General features: G+C 42.6%; 2 protein-coding genes across 2 annotated transcripts; both read left to right on the top strand.

Moving 5' to 3' along the window:
- Positions 1-4336: 4336 nt before the first annotated feature.
- LOC130492955 (protocadherin gamma-A12-like) lies at positions 4337-14653 on the top strand. The gene is made up of 3 exons (XM_056866732.1): positions 4337-6770; positions 11054-12144; positions 14435-14653. The coding sequence occupies exons 1-3, from the start codon at positions 4337-4339 to the stop codon at positions 14651-14653; spliced, it is 3744 nt and encodes a 1247-aa protein (XP_056722710.1).
- Positions 14654-15244: 591 nt separating this feature from the next.
- Positions 15245-17686, top strand: LOC130492954 (protocadherin gamma-A12-like). The gene has a single exon (XM_056866731.1). The coding sequence runs from the start codon at positions 15245-15247 to the stop codon at positions 17684-17686; it is 2442 nt and encodes an 813-aa protein (XP_056722709.1).
- The last annotated feature ends 218 nt before the right edge of the window (positions 17687-17904 follow it).

Raw genomic sequence — 17904 nt, 5'->3', positions numbered from 1 at the left:
ACAGAGACTTCACTGAGATATTCATTTTTGAGGCCTCTTCTGGGATTGAGCTATTATTTTGCCTGTAAATGTAAAAGAAAAGAAAGGGGGGGGGATCTCAACTGTTGCTTAAAAGTGAGGGTTTTTTTATATAATTATTTTATTTTTCTTATAATAATAAGGGCACAGAAAGAAAATTAGGGAAAAGGAGGGGGAAATAGTAATAATACTTGATATCTGTGTCCTAGTGACAAGTGAGGAAAGCTTTGTAAGGTTTCCCGTGTTGGTGCCCATAGTGATTGGCTGTGTGGTATGGTACCAGGGTTGCCAACCTCCAGGTGAGGGCTGGATTTCTCCCGGAACGATAACTGATCTCCAGGCTACAGAGATCCGTGGCTGCTTTGGAGGGTGGACTCTATGGCATTATGCCACACTGAGGTACCCAGCCTCTCCAAACTCTGCCCTCCCCAGGCTGGGCCCTTACATCTCCAGGACGTTCCTGTCAGAGTTGGCCATCCTACCCTAGGCACGCAAGAAAGGGAGGCTAGGCGAAGAAGCTGAGTCAAACTAAGAGGGGAGAGCCTTGAATGAAAGGATGAGGGGTTGGATCCCAATGGAAGATCTCTGTGTGTGCAACAGCCCTTCTGCAAGTGGAAGTGCTGAAGTTACTCCCTGCTTGTACAAGTGGTTGTGTGTGGGAAAGGTATTTCTTCTGATGCAATCCCCAATCGAAATTAAATGAAATCACACAGAACACCAGTTGTATGTTCCATCACTCCACACATAGGTATTTCATTAAAAGTCATATTAATGCTGTCTCTGTGTTGCTGCAGCCATTTTGCTGCTGCCTGCAGAAATAGAACTATGCAAATTATATCTTCCTTTCCCTTCATGCACCACTGGATCAAACTTCAGGTCCCCCTCCCCAAATAAATGTTCTTTGAATGTATTGGTTTTGTCCCATATAACATATCTGGACTTTGGATCTGTGCCTCTCATTCTTAGTCAAAGAAACAGATATCGGTTCCCAGAGAGGAAAGCAAATCAAACTATACCGCACAGTTCCGCAAACAAAGAGAAATAAGAAGAAAACTTTATGAGGGGGAATGAGGCCTTGTCAACAGTAAACAGCGATGTTATACAACTATTGGCATTTTTTAAATGCAATGCACCTGAATCACTGGAATGAGGGTCATAAGAACTTCATACCTGAAGCTTGTGCCAGCTATGACAGAATTTCAGAACAAAAAGGGAACAATTCAGTCAAAGCATCCCTACGTTATTTTGATTTTAACAGCAAAGACATAATAATATGCTTAACACATCCATTTGTTAGCCCTGACTTTTGTCCCCTTTCCCCCCAAATTGGTTCTGAATGGAGAATTAAATGCTTACATACAGTCACAATGTGCATATGCACATAAGAAGATAAGAAAAGCCCTGCTGGATCAGACCAAGGCCCATCAAGTCCAGCAGTCTGTTCACACAGAGGCCAACCAGGGGCCTCTAGGAAGCTCACAAACAAGACAGCTGGAGCAGCATCCTGCCTGCGTTCCACAGCACCTCAGAAACTGGAGACAATAGGTATGCATCCTGACTAGTATTCATTTTGACTAGTAGCCACGAATACCCCTCTCCTCTATGAACATGTCCACTCCCCTCTTAAAGCCTTCCAAGTTGGCAGCCATCACCACATCCTGGGGCAGGGATTTCCACAATTTATGCATTCCTTTTATCTGTTTTGAATCTCTCACCCTCCAGCTTCAGCAGATGATCCCACATTCTAATATTACGAGAGGGAGAAAAGGTTCTCCTTGCCCACTCTCTCCATACCATGCATAATTTTATAGCCCTCTATCATGTCTCCCCATAACTACCTTCTTTCCAAGCTAAACAGCCCTAAGCGTTTTAACCGCTCCTCATCGGGCAGTTGCTTTAGTCCCCTGATCATTTTGGCTGCTCTTTTCTGTACCGTCTCAAGCTCTGCAATATCCCTTTTTAGGTGTGGTGACCAGAACTGTACACAGTATGTGGTCTCACCATAGATTTGTACAGGGGCAGTATGTTGGCAGCAGTTTTATTCTCTATTCCTTATCTAATTACTGCCAGCATGGACTTTGCCTTTTTTCACAGCAGCCACACACTGGTTTGACATCTTCATCGAGCTATTCACTACCACGCCAAGATCCCTTTCTTGGTCTGTTGCTGCCAGCACAGATCCCATCAGTGTATATGTGAAGTTGGGATTTTTGCCCCAATATGCATCACTTTACACTTGCTCACATTGAATCTCATTTGCCATTTTAATGCCCATTCCTCCAGTTTAAAGAGATCTTTTTGGAACTCTTCACAGTCCAATTTTGTTTTAACCACCCTAAATAATTTGGTGTCATCTGCAAACTTGGCTACTTCGCTATTCATCCCCAACTCCAGGTCATTGATGACAGGTTGAAAAGCACTGGTCTCCACACAGATCCCTGAGGGTGTCAGGAGCAGACCATGAAGACAGTTCATGGTTGTGCTCCCAGGTGTTGTTTTGCAGTTCTCTCCAAGGCCAGTCCGTGCCCCATGTTTATACTTCTTAGAGTCCTTCATAGGTTCCTTTAGTGTGGGAATTGCCAAGTACTCCTTCCTGCCTCTGGGAGGGGGGTTGCCTGGGTTACTGGTTATCTCCTTTTGCTTTTCCATAAATGCCATGTGCCTTGCCTTAGCCCCTTACTAGTGTCATTCTGAATATGGCTTCTGTAACCTGTCGAGTCTAATCAATAAAACTGCTTTCGTGGACTTGCCGTCTGCTGGAATCTGTTTATGGGTTTGCCGCAGGGCTAGAGCTTACAGAGGGACCCCACTGCTCACATCCCTCCATTGTGAGAACTGACTATTGATTCCTACTCTCTGCTTCCTATTTTTCAGCCAGCTCTCAATCCATAAGAGGACTTGTCCTCTTATCCCATGACTATGAAGTTTGCTTAGCAGTCTTTGGTGGGGGACTGTCAGAAGCCTTTTGGAAATCCAAATACACAGTGTCCACAGGCTCACTCTGTCCCACATGCTTATTGACACTTTCAAAAAACTAAAAGGTTAGTGAAACAGGACGTACCTTGACAGAAGCCATGTTGGGTTGCACTCATGTTGGGAAATCACAGCTTCTCAGCATACATACTTGCAACAATATATTGGGGACCCTATTTGGATGGATAGGCAGCCTTTTGGCTTTACTCTGCTCTGGTTAGGCCTCACCTATAGTACTGTGTTCAGTTTTGGGCACCACAATTTAAGAAAGATGTAGACAAGCTGGAACGTGTCCAGAGGAGGGCAACAAAGATGGTGAGGGGTCTGGAGACCAAGTCCTATGAGGAAAGGTTGAACGAGCTGGGTATGTTTAGCCTGAAAAGGAGAAGACAGAGAGGGGATATGATAACCGTGTTCAAGTATTTGAGGGGCTGTCATATAGAGGATGGTGCTGAGTTGTTTTCTGTTGCCCAAGAAGGCCGGACCAGAACCAACAGGTTGAAATTAAATCAAAAGAGTTTCTGTCTAGACATTAGGAAGAATTTTCTAGCAGTTAGAGCGGTTCCTCAGAGGAACAGGCTTCCCCAGGAGGTGGTAAGCTCTCCTTCCATGGAGGTTTTTAAGATTTTAGATGGCCATCTGTCAGCAATGCTGATTCTGTGACCTTAGGTAGATGATGAGAGGGAGGGCATCTTGGCCATCTTCTGGTCACTAGGGGTGGTGGGGGGAGGTAGTTGTGAATTTCCTGCATTGTGCAGGGGGTTGGACTTGATGACCTTGGCGGTCCCTTCCAACTCTATGATTCTATGACTGGTTTAATTTTTAAAATAATTAATAAACTAGTGCTTTGTAGCTTTTATTTAAAAGTTAAAGGGTTGCCCCAAAACAATGATTTTTTTTAATATGGTTGGGATTAGAAAAAAAATATCCTTGTACATTCTATTAAACATTTATTGTCAAACATTTTAATAAAATATTATTTTGTTCTTCCATAATGTGATCTTAACATTTCATAGTAAGTTAGAACACATAACAAGATAGTATTTATCAGAGTTTCAGTATAAAGATAGATATTTTATAAATGAATATCTTCGCTTGAAGTACATGTTTTAATGAAAAACACTGGAGGAAAAGTGCAATTCTTGGTTGAAACTCTGAGTGTCGCTGTTTGCTCATAAGAAAGAGAACTATGAATTCTAGTCAGCTCTGCTCTTCTCTCATTCAAGAGAGAACAAACACAGCTCAGACTCACATTCACTGTGTCTGGATCTGCAAACAGAACAATTTGGCAAATTTTTACAGAAAAAGACACCCCATACTGCAGTCTAACAGCAACTATCTGGAAATGGCTGGAAGGAGACTGTGCCATCCAAAGAGAATTCTACTTTGCTTAATCCTGGTCACTGTCTGGGAAGCATCTTATGGGCAGATTCACTATCTGATTCCTGAAGAAATGGAGAAAGGCTCTTTTGTTGGAGATATTGCAAAGGATCTCGCACTGAATATAAAGGAGCTGTCAAGCAGCGAAGTCCAGATAATTTCCAGAGGTATGAATCAATATTTTGACCTTGATTTACGAAATGGCCATTTGTTTGTCAATGAAGTAATTGATAGGGAACAGATTTGCCACCAGATGGAGAAATGTCTGTTAAATTTTGAGATTCTTGTCAAGAGCAAGATGAAGTTTTTCACCGCTGAAGTTGAAATAGCCGATATTAATGACAATTCACCCAGTTTCCCTGTAGAAGAACTGGAGTTTAAAATTGCTGAAAGCACAGGCCCCGGCTCAAGGTTTCTTTTACCAGAAGCTCAGGATCCAGATCTAGGGTCTAATTCTCTCCAGAGCTACTATCTCAGTAGTAACAAGCACTTCTCTTTGGATGTACAAACTGGAGTTGATGGAGTCAAATATGCAGAGCTGGTCCTTGAAACGTTATTAGATCGAGAAGAACAGAAATTGCATCAGCTGATCCTCACTGCGGCTGACAAAGGAGATCCCATCAGGTCAGGTACTGTTCAAATCCATGTTTCTGTTACAGATGTAAACGACAATGCTCCTGTTTTTAGTAAGTCTCTGTACGAAGTGAGTGTTGTGGAAAATATCCTAAAAGGGTCCCGCATTTTAACTTTGAATGCCACTGATGTTGACGAGGGAATAAATTCAAAGATAAAGTATTTATTTAGAAAAATTTCAGACAAAGCTTCCAAAATATTCCACTTGGATTCTTCTACCGGACAAATATCAGTCATTGGGAATTTGGACTTTGAAGATTCTAAATTACATGAAATGGAAGTACAAGCCCAAGACGGGGCTGGATTGTCTACTCGTGCCAAAGTGGTAATAAGAATCTTGGATGCAAACGATAATGCTCCAGAGATCACAATTACCGCACTTTTCAGCAAGGTTCTAGAAGGTTCTCCTCCCGGAAGCGCCGTAGCCCTGATAAATATAAATGACAGAGATGATGGGAGAAATGGAGAGGTCACATGCTCCATACCAGCAACCCTTCCATTTCTGTTGAGGAAATCCTTTGATAATTATTATAGTCTGGAGACAGATCGAGGCCTGGACAGGGAGAAAGTTTCAGAATACAATATCACAATCACAGTAACGGACCAAGGGACCCCATCTCTCTCAACAACAGCATACTTCCCATTAGAAATTTTGGATGAAAATGACAACCCACCCATCTTTACGACTACAAATTTCATTTTTCAGATTGCAGAGAATAACCAAAGAGGTGCTTTGATTTTGATTTTAAAGGCAAATGACCCAGATTTTGGAGAAAATGGCAGAATAATGTATTCCATCATTGAAACAAACATTGGAGATGTCCTGCTTTCATCTTATCTTTCTATTAACTCTGAGTCCGGGGCTGTCTATGCCTTGAGCTCTTTTGATTATGAAGATTTCAGAGAAATTAACTTCCAGGTCAGGGCACAAGATGGAGGATCCCCACCACTCAGCTCCAATGTCTCAGTGACTCTCTTAATTTTAGATCAGAATGACAATGCTCCCCAAATCTTGTATCCCTCCCTGCCCAGTGTGGGATCCACTGGAGTAGAGCTGGCCTCCCGCTCTTCTGAACCTGGATACCTGGTCACTAAGGTGGTGGCGGTGGATGCAGACTCTGGTCAGAACGCCTGGCTCTCCTATCAGTTACTCAAGGCCACAGAGCCAGGGCTCTTCACCATAGGACTCCACACTGGAGAGATCCGGACAGCCCGTTTCTTTCTTGATAAGGATTCTCTCAAGCAAAACCTGATTGTTTTAGTGAAGGACAATGGGCAGCCATCTCTCTCTGCCTCAGTTATAGTCACTGTGGTGCTGGCTGACAGCATCCCTGATGTACTGACTGACTTGAGCAGCATCTCAGTTCCTGTAGACCCCCAGTCGGACCTCACCTTCTACCTGGTGGTTGCTGTGGCTTTTGTCTCCTGCTTGTTTTTCGCCTTCCTGCTTGTGTTGCTGGCCATCAGGTTGCACAGGTGGAGAACTTCTCAACTGTGTGACTCTCAAAGTATGAATTTCAGCGGAGTTCCAGTTTCACAGTTTGTGGGCATCGATGGAGTAAGAGCTTTCCTTCATTCTTATTGCAGTAACGGTTCACTGACCACCTGCTCCCGGAAGAGCCAAATTCTTTTCCCCATTGGAAGTTGTACAAGTACTCTTGAACCCCCGCAAGCGTCTGACAAATCAGGTCCTTTATTAACTCTGGAAGATTCGAGCAGTGCTAAAGAACCACAGAACTCTGAACAGGTGAGTTTCACACTCTATGGTTAAGTCTGAAGACATTTATGCAAAGAACATAAAGTTGAATTTGTTAAGGGTTGTAGAGTAAATTCGTCCTTGAGGTTTGAGCTGTGAAAGGGCTTAAATTGGTTCTGAATAATGGATTTTTGGTAGGATTTGCAAGTTTATTTTGTCTCAGCCATGCATCTACAGTATCATGTCACCAGACAGCCCCACTCTACACTCACTCCATAGAGAAAATGTATGCTTTCTCTGTTTTCTCAATACCATATTTTTGCTCATTTGTACCTACACAAGGCATGGGGACTGTGCATAAGGTTAAAGTAGATGTAAAGGTTTTTTTTTTTGTTTTTTTTTTTGATGTTGTGAGGTTCTTTTACATTATTTCCAGAACAGATATCAGTTGGGTTATTGCTGGTCTGGATTTAGGGTTGCCAACCTGCAGGTGGTGGCTAGAGATCTTTAATTGTGAGACTGATGTTTTGGGTAAAGTGATTAAATGGGTGGTGGCAGAAAGATATCTGGATGAATCATCTGTCCTTGACCCCTCTCAGCTGGGTTTCTGGCCTGCCTATGGTACCCAGATGGTGTTGGATCCTCTGGTGGATGATTGATTACAAATGGATAGCCTCTTAGTTGATTATTTTAGATCTGTTAGTGACATCTGATACTTCAGACCATCAAATATTACTGAATTGTCTTGAAAAGGAGGTGAAAGTCAGTGGGGTTGCTATCAAATAGATTGGGTGGATTTTTAGTCTAATGTACACATGTTTGGTATCCTCCATGGTTCTGTTCTTTCACCAGTGCTCTTTAACATTTGTATTAAATGGCTGGATGAGATCCTCAGCTGTGAGTTTCAAAGTGTGAATTTCAGCATTCCAGTTTCGCAGTTTGTGGGCATCGACGGAGTAAGAGCTTTTCTTCATTCTCATTGCCATAACGGTTCACTGACCACCTGCTCTTGGAAGAGCCTAATTCTTTCTCCCTTTGGTATCCTCCATGGTTCTGTTCTTTCATCAGTTTTCTTTAACACCTGTATTAAATGGCTGTGTGATAGTTAGTGCATTGGCTACCCAGTATGATTCTGGGTTCAACTCAAGGTGCTGGGGCTTACCTTTAAAGCTCTCAATAGCCTGAGTCTTGCATATCTAAAGGACTACTTCTCCATTTATGAACCCACATGCCAGTTTTTCATGATCCAGTACCTCCTCTTAGTGGTGCATTTGCTGAGAGAGGCATGATTTTCCACAGCCCATACCAAATCACTAGGACAGCAAAAAGAGAACATACAACAGAACATTTATAGAAGGCGTTCCTGTTGTCACTCCCATAACTCTCTAGAGAAAAGCACCATTGTGGGAAACAGCAGGGAGGGTTGAATTCCACCAAGGAGGAAGCTGAGACTAAAGCAAAAATCTCATTTACACAAGTTGGTCAGTAGCAAAATAAATGCAGGAGGCAGGACTAGAACCATCATGCACTGGAACATTAAGTAGACAACCACCTAGGCACACAAGAAAGAGAGCCATCATGTGACATTTGGAATCCTCCATTGGTCCTGTCATTACCAGACATTTATACCAGGGCAAGTAAGATTGCAGAGACAGGCCTGGTGCTGTGGAAGAACACAGACTCAGCATGCATAGGGTCAGTGGTTCAAGCCCTGCATGGGACTAACTTTAAAAAAGCACAGGCATAGCTGTGGTTGTTCATCTTCAGACTCAAATACTGGGGATGTCCACCTCAAGCTGATTGGCTGCCCCCGAGTCCAATCATTTTCCTTAGGTCCTTCCTATGTGGCCATCCTTCTGCTGGTTGTATGAGCTTCATGACTACCATCTCCTACAATTTATCCCAAATGCCCTTGTTCTCCCTCTCTCCTCCCTGTCATGTGGTTAGTAACACCTCAGCAGTGAACAGGGAGGAGCCTTCCCCTTACCAGAGCACATCTGTACAGGCATTAGAAGATTTGCTTAGGACACCCCCCCCCCAAGATGTCTGAGGTTAGTTATGAGCAGGGCGGTGGGCATGAATCCCAGTTTACCAGTCCTCATTAAAACACACTCCAAACATTGCTTGTGAAGACAGAGGATTGGAGAAGGGAAATGCTTCAGGTTAGACTGCCAACAGCAATAATTCATGAAATGGAAGGAGCCAGAAGATAATGGCTTGCATCATATACCTATTACTACAACACTTCCGGTGGGATTTCCTTCTCGCATCATCCCCTCATACCCCATGAAGTGCTACTCTAGGTGGGGGTACAGGGGGAACTGTTTCTGGAAGGGGTAGCAGAAAAGCCCCTCAGCACACATGGAGCAGAGTGCATCACTGTTTAGGTCTCAGCAAATGTTTTATTAGAATTCCTATTGGCTGGAAAACCGTACGGTATTTTCTTGTATATGGTAGCAAAATTACAAAAGCATATTCCAGGAATGAAATCAGGTACAGAAACACAGAGAATAAAGTATAAATGTATAGACTGCTTCATTTTACAATGAAAAGAAGATTACAACTTGAGAAATGGGAATTATATAGTGAAGAAGATTAATAAACCAAAATGGTATAGAGTGACTATACCTCATATAGTTGTAACTTTAAAATTAGGGCATGACTATATGTATTCATTAAGGACATTTATTTCTGAGAAAAATAAGATAGTGTTTTATCTACATAGCTGAAATTATTGGATGCAACTCTGGGCGGCGCTGTTTATCCATTTTTTGAAGGAAAAAAAACTGCTAGAAATTTAGCCTTCACAACTCTGCAGCTGGAGAGAAGAACACAAAGATGGTTCGACTTGAGCTTCCAAGATGCACATGAGGATGGGCAGTCATTTTTAGAAAGGTAGATAACATTCTGGTTTATTAATGTTTGGGTCTCTGTGAAAACATCTCTGCTGCTGCTTTAGAAAAGGGACTTATCTAAGGAGAAAAGACAATCTGTCAGTAGATGAGCATATTAGCAATTCAGAGATGGCAGAAAATCACAGATCTCAGTTCTACAAAACTACCATTCTTATTTGGATCATGAAGATGATCGTCTGGGAAGCTGCCTGTGGACAAATTCGCTATGTGATTCTTGAGGAAACTGAAAGAGGTTCTTTTGTGGGAAACGTTGCAAAAGATCTGGCGCTGGATATGGATAAGTTATCTAACAACAGAGTCCATGTCATTTCCACAGGTAAGACTCAATATTTTGCTCTTAATATGGAAAATGGACATTTATACACTTCTGAAAAAATCGACAGAGAAATGGTCTGTGGTCAGATTTTGAAATGCTTGCTAAAATTTGAGATTCTAGTTCAAGACAAAATGAAAGTTTATACCATTGAAGTTGAAATAGCAGATATTAATGATAATACCCCAAGATTCCAAATGGAACAACTGACAGTTAGCATCAGAGAAACCACAGCACAAGGATCAAGGTTTCTCCTTGCAGATGCGCTGGACCCAGATGTGGGGATCAATTCTATCCAGAGATATGAATTAAGTAATAATAAATATTTCTCATTGTATGTACAAGCCGGAGAAAGTGGAGTTAAAAATGCTGGAATGGTACTTGAGAATTCCTTGGACAGGGAAGAAAAGTCTTTTCATAATCTTGTCCTAACAGCCATTGATGGAGGAGACCCAGTCAGGTCCGGAAGTGTGCAAATCTGCGTTATTGTTATGGACGCAAATGACAATGCCCCTGTTTTCACCCAACCAATTTATAAAGTCACTGTATTGGAAAATGTTCCACTAGGTTTTGTTCTGACTACAGTGAAAGCTACAGACCTTGATGAAGGAGTTAATTCAGAAATAACATACACATTTAGATCAAAATCAGAGAAAATTTCTCAAATATTCCTACTAAATTCACAAACAGGAGAAATATCAGTTCAAGGGAATTTGGACTTTGAAGAATTGGAATATTTTGAAATAGATATCCAAGCTCAGGACCCAGAAGGTTTGTCATCTCTTGCTAAGGTTTTTGTAACAGTTATGGACTCAAATGACAATGCTCCGGAAATCACAGTTTCGTCATTCTTCACCTCAGTATCAGAAAATTCACAGAGTGGGACTGTAATTGCTCTATTGCATGTCAAGGACAAAGACTCCGGAGAAAATGGGAAGGTCACATGTTCAATTCCTCCAAACCTTCCATTTCAACTGCAAAAGTCTGTAGACAATTATTACACTTTGGTGACAGATGGCAATCTGGACAGAGAGGTTGTTGAGCATTATAACTTGACAATCACAGCAACAGACAGCGGGACACCACTACTCTCTACAACTGCCTACTTACCAATAAAGATACTAGATATAAATGATAATGCACCCATCTTCAAAGAAAGATTATATACATCATATTTACAAGAGAATAACCCTACTGGAGCCTCCTTGATGATGCTGGAAGCAAATGACCTGGATTGGGGTACTAACTGTACAGTGACTTATTCCATTCTTGATGGGAATGACCTTTCAGTTTCAGTTGCCTCATTTCTCTCAGTCAACACTGAGACAGGTGTTGTCTATGCTCTGTGTCCCTTTGATTATGAACAGTTCCAGCAAATGAATTTCCTGGTTAAGGCCCAAGATGGAGGCTCCCCACCACTGAACTCCAATGTCTCAGTGACTCTCTTCATCCTGGATCAGAATGATAATACTCCAGAAATCTTGTACCCTTCTATCCCCACTGATGGTTCCACTGGAGTAGAGCTAGCCCCTCGCTCTTCTGAGCCTGGATATCTGGTCACTAAGGTGGTGGCGGTGGATACAGACTCTGGCCAGAACGCCTGGCTCTCCTATCAGCTACTGAAGGCCACAGAACCAGGTCTTTTCACCATAGGACTCCACACTGGAGAGATCAGGACTGGCCGTTTCTTTCTAGACAAGGATGCTCTCAAGCAAAGCCTGGTGGTTTTAGTGAAGGACAACGGGCAGCCCCCTCTCTCTGCCTCCGTCACGGTCACTGTGGTGCTGGCCGACAGCATCCCTGAAAGCCTCTCTGATATTAGCAGCATCTCCACTCCTGCAGACCCCCAGTCGGACCTCACCTTCTACCTGGTGGTCGCTGTGGCTTTTGTCTCCTGCTTGTTTTTCGCCTTCCTGTTTGTGTTGCTGGCACTCAGACTTCACAGATGGAGAACTTCACAGCTGTGTGATTCTGGAAGTGTAAATTTTAGCGGTGTTCCTGTCTCACAATTTGTGGGGATTGATGGAGTCCGAGCCTTTCTTCACTCCTATTGCCAAGAAGTTTCTCTCACTGCTGACTCTAGGAAAAGCCAAATTTTTTTCCCTATTGGAAGTTGTACAAATACTCTCACGCCTCAGCAAGTTTCTGTAGAACCGGGTTTCAAATACCTTCCAGAAGATTTAAACATTGCAAATGAAGGACAAGCATCCCAGGAGGTAAGCTGGTATTTCTGAGGATTTTTAATGTAAAGTGAATTACTGTATTTTTAGATCCAGAAGGAAATTCTACTGTATTTCTATTCATAACTACCTGCATTAGTTCATTCCCTTTGTTAATACAATGTAAATACTTAATATGATGTTAATAATGGATTGGGTCTTTGTGTATTCATAGAAGGATTCCTTTTGTGAGAGTATGACTCCTTCCATAAGTGGAATCTTTGGATCTGATCTCGTTGTTTGGTTCCAAGCATCTTTATTTCATTTTTGGTCCTCAGCCAAGTAGATTAACAGCACATTCCTGACTGGAATGGCTGCACTGGGCTTAGGAGGCAACGCAGCGGCCTGGGAATGCTTCCTGAGTCGCTGCTGCGGCCTTTGCCGGCGTCCTGATGCTGGCGGCAGGCTCCGCCTGTGTTCGGGCCTGGCGCTGCAGCGCTAGTGGTTGGAGACTGGCATCTGGCCTGGCATCTGGCCTTCCTATTTCACGAGTCACAGCATTCTCTGAAGCTAAAATTTCTTTAGAAATACATCCATGTTGAAGTGAATTGTTATCATACAACAGTCAATAGTTATAATAGATTGCAAGATTGCAAGAAGGGCTAAATAAAACAGAATTTACTTGGTAAATCCCACAAGCTGTCATGGAATCTACTCCCAAATGGGCCGGTTCCCACTTTGAGAGAAGAAAGCCGTTGTCTGATAACTCCTCAATGTTAAAAATAAAGTCATAGCTCATTGCTGGGGCAACTCAGCAGTTTAATTGGCCTGCCATTCACCGGGTGCATCTGCAGGCTACATAAAGCCAACCTTCTTTGAGGGGATACCCCTCCCTCCCAATTGTGCAGTCTGGGAACAGCTGGTCACTTCAGGGCCAAGCAGGAATTTTTTTGGGGGGTGGGGGGAAGGGACTTCTACTAAATTGACTTTGAGAAGCTCCTTTTTTGCCAGCTCCATACTGTGAAAGGGAATGGAAGCTTAGAAGTAAATATGCCTGGTCAAACAAGACTAGTAAAGCCCTATCCAAGGTGGCAGGTTTAAGTTAGTAATGGTCAAGCCCTTGGAGGTATCTTAGAAAAGGGAAAAGTAATGAAACTGGTCAATCCAATCCAGGTAGCGTTGCCAGCCTCCAGGTGGGGTCTGGAGATCTCCCGGAATTACAACTGATCTCCAGACAACATAGATCACCTCCCCTGGAGAAAACAGCTGCTTTGTTGGGAGGACTCTACGGCATGAAACCTCACTGAGGTCCCTCCCCTCCCTGAACCCCAGCCTCCCCAGGCTCCACCCCCAAATCACAAGGAATTTCCCAACCTGGATTTGGCAATCCTAAATCCAGGTGCGTGGGGAGGGAACTCTCTCAGTGCATGTAATCAATTCCTGGACCCACATGCTGTCGAGTGTAAAGGGAGTGGCCTTGAATCGCAGCATCTCTTGCCGCAATATTGGTGGTACAAGCAAGGATCAGTGACGAGCTGTTTGATTACCGCCCAGGCTTGGCGCCAGGGTGGATTGCCCATATGCTGGCAAGCCCTTGGGGCACAATGTCTCCGCTAACTGGTGGAGGTATGGAGTTTGCCAGTTGCAGTTCAGCTTCTAAAAATTAATAAACATTAGTTTAACCATAAGATCTGTCTTTTTGCTTATTGAGGTGAAGGACCAAAAGTGTGCATGGGATGGCAGACATAAGATCACACAGCTTGACATACCTGTTCATATATATTTCATCGTCTCGAAGTTTCATCTGAATAGCACTCAGTACAAAAAAAATGATTTATTGCCAGAAACATTTTTTATTTAGCATTTCAGTATCACGTCTTCAGGTTTATTGAGATTTCTATCTGCTACTTTATAATCTTGGGCATAAGGAAAGACCACTTCTAAAATGTGCTGCTGTAGGAAAGGATAGGGCACCCCTGTAGTTTCAACAAGGTGATATTGGGAAACTTGTACTACTGAAAGATGTAGACATTAACTGTTAAACTTCTGCCTGAACCTTCACACTACACACACACACACACACACACACACACATACAGTGACACACACCTCACTCATCTCTCTCTTCATCCTCCTCTTCCAGTGGGACAAGTCAAAACAATAAACCACACAATTTCACTTTTTAAAATGTGTATTGACTCTGAAAAATGTTCCTTCTTTATCACTTTGTTAAGGGATGTCTAGATAGGAACTAAGAAAGGGAAATTGTCATTAGATCCACTGATTATGTTCTCCCTGATCCAGCTGATGTGAAGATTCATGGTGATGCTCTGGAAATTCCCCCTAGAACTTCCTAGATGTATCTGAGGTAAATGGGAATGTGCACCCCCAGGTGGGACCACTAGCTCCTCTAGACTCTGCTGCAGCTAGTGAATTTCTCAGAGAATTTGCCCTTCTTCCAGCATCTGTGTTGAAATTTTCATCTAGTTTAACAGACAAATGTATGCACAAATTCATAGACATATATCCCAGAAATGGGCATGATTGTGGTGATGAAAACATTTAAATGATAATACAGAAGTACATGGTAATCCCATGTTTTGAGGGAATAAAATATTATAACATTCTGGAGACTTAGTATTATTGACTTAGAGCTGTTACACAAAATTAAGACAAACTCATTTTGTTTCTTATTTTACTGGGGATGAGTTAATGCATTTCAAAATGCAATTGATACATTTAACAAAATATTTCCTTAATTTTAAAATGAATGCTTAACTTGCATTTTGTTTTCATGGCTATTATAAAAGATGCAAGGAATCTATAGTTTCTTAAACCTCAAGATCAACCACATTGTTGTAATTTTTAAAAATTCTGTACTTACTTGTTGGGACATTGGGTGTCGCTGTTCACCAACCAGGAGAGAAGTCTGTAGGAATTATTCCAGATAACCCACTACTACACAGAAACAGAAAAGGTTTGTATTCTCCTGATCTGAAACGAAAGGGAAGATTTTGTTGGGAGGGTTATACAAGGAAGACCTAAATGCATGCATTCTTCCTTGAAATGAGCTCAATTTAAGCATCTGTGTGTAGAAATAAAGAAGGTAAACATAAGTCTTTATTGATAGGAGTAGTAAAGCCTTGCACAGTTTGAAATGGCTAATCTACAAATACCATCAGATATTACAATGAGAGAGTTATTCTTTCTCGTGCTGGGATCTCTTTTGCAAGCAGTTTTTGGGCAGATCCGGTACTCAGTTCCTGAGGAATTGCTGAAAGGCTCCTTTGTGGGGAATATCGCAAAGGATTTGGCGATGGATTTGAAGCAACTCTCGCATGGAGGTGTCCAGATTATTACAGAAGGTAGGAGACAATATTTTGCCCTTGATTTCCAAAATGGCCATTTGTGTATTCATGAGAGAGTGGACAGAGAAGCAATATGTGGACGGCTCTTAACTTGCATGTTAAAGTTAGAGATTCTTGTTCAGGAACAAGTGAAGGTTTACATAGTTGAAATTGAAATTGAAGATATCAATGACAATGCACCAACTTTCCAAGTAGAGACAACACAGTTAAAAATCCCAGAAAGTACAGCCACAGGGTCCCGATTCCTTCTACCAGATGCACAGGACCCAGACTTGGGAAGAAATTCTTTACAGACCTATCAACTTAGCCCCAATGGACATTTTACTCTTGATGTGCAAACTGGTGCAAATGGAGGCAAATATGTTGAGTTTATACTAGAAAAGTCTCTGGACAGGGAAGAAGCAGCTTTCCATGACTTAATCCTCACAGCCAGTGATGGAGGAGATCCTGTGAAATCCGGAACTGCACACATCAGGGTTGTTGTTGAAGATGCAAATGACAATGCACCAGTTTTTTCACAATCTGTTTATAAAGTGACTGCAATGGAGGACATCCCTATAGATTCTCTGCTAGTAACAGTTAATGCTACTGATGCAGATGAAGGCATAAATGCAGAGATAACGTATGCATTCAGGCAAGCATCAGAAAAAGCTTCAAATATATTCCATCTGGATTCCAAGACTGGAGAAGTCAGGGTGAAAGAGAACTTGGATTTTGAAGAGAATACCATGTATGAAATGGAGATCCAAGCCCGTGATGGGAGAGGTCTATCAGGCCGTGCAAATATTTTGGTGACTGTTGTTGACGTAAATGATAATGCACCAGGGATTGCAGTCACGTCTCTCACCAATGCTGTGAGTGAAGATTCCCCTCAAGGAACTGCAGTTGCACTGTTAAGAGTAACAGACAGGGATTCAGACAACAACGGGAAGGTCTGGTGCTCCATCTCTGAGAACCTGCCATTTCGTTTACAGAAAACCTTTGACAATTATTACAGCTTGGTGACTGACAAAGCCCTAGACCGAGAAATAATATCAGCTTACAATGTGACTGTCATAGCAACTGATCAAGGAAACCCTCCTCTCTCCACAACGACCATCATTCCCCTGAAAATATTAGACAAAAATGACAACCCACCCACCTTTAAAGAGAAGTCCTACATATCCTCTATAACAGAAAATACACCTGCCGGAACTTCGGTTTTCACATTAAAAGCAAACGATCCAGACTGGGAGGAGAACAGCAGAATTACTTATTCTATCATTCAAGACCAGGTGAGGCCTTTCTCCTCTTACCTTTCAATAAACTCTGAGACTGGAGCCATCTATGCCCTCCGCTCCTTTGATTATGAAGAGTTCCAGGAGATTAATTTCTTGGTCAAGGCCCAAGATGGAGGTTCCCCACCACTCAGCTCCAATGTCTCAGTGACTCTCTTAATTTTAGATCAAAATGACAACTCACCCCAAATCCTGTATCCCTCTCTGCCCAGTGATGGCTCCACTGGAGTAGAGCTGGCCCCTCGCTCCTCTGAGCCTGGATACCTGGTCACTAAGGTGGTGGCAGTGGATGCAGACTCTGGTCAGAACGCCTGGCTCTCCTATCAGTTACTGAAGGCCACAGAACCAGGGCTGTTCACCATAGGACTCCACACTGGAGAGATCAGGACAGCCCGTTTCTTTCTAGACAAGGATGCTCTCAAGCAAAGCCTGGTGGTTTTAGTGAAGGACAACGGGCAGTCCCCTCTCTCTGCCTCCGTCATGGTCACTGTGGTGCTGGCCGACAGCATCCCTGAAAGCCTCTCTGATATTAGCAGCATCTCAGCTCCTGCAGACCCGCAGTCAGATCTCACCTTCTACCTGGTGGTTGCTGTGGCTTTTGTCTCCTGCTTGTTTTTCACCTTCCTTCTGGTGTTGTTGGCACTCAGACTTCACAAATGGAGAACTTCTCAGTTGTGTGCTTCTGGGAGTATGAATTTCAGCGGAGTTCCAGTTTCACAGTTTGTGGGGATTGATGGAGTTCAAGCCTTTCTTCACTCCTATTGCCATGAGGTTTCATTAACTTCAGGCTCTCGAAAGAGTCAGGTTCTCTTTCCCATTGAAAGCTGTACGAACACCCTGAGAGCTCAGCAGGATTCTAATAAACCGGAAACTTTCTTTGCTGCAGAAGATTCAAATACGAACCAAGAAGGGCAAGCCTTTGGACAGGTGAGTTATGCTTTGTCTAATTACTGAAAACTGAAAAATCATCTCTTTGTTTTTCACTGGTGAATTTCTACCCAAGACTTCTCTAAGAAAACATTTGTACATCTGTTATTTTCTTTGTGGACTTTTATAATTACAATTTATGGTGTAGTAATTTATCTGTTATTAGAAGCCTTAAGTAGAACTGGAGTCTTATGCAGACACTTCCATTTGTGTAAATGTACTGTAACAGTAGGATCATTTTCTTA

This window comes from Euleptes europaea, unplaced genomic scaffold (assembly GCF_029931775.1).
Source record: "Euleptes europaea isolate rEulEur1 unplaced genomic scaffold, rEulEur1.hap1 H_3, whole genome shotgun sequence".
In the NCBI taxonomy this organism is placed as follows: domain Eukaryota; kingdom Metazoa; phylum Chordata; class Lepidosauria; order Squamata; family Sphaerodactylidae; genus Euleptes; species Euleptes europaea.
This window is presented reverse-complemented; position numbering and strand designations above follow the sequence as displayed.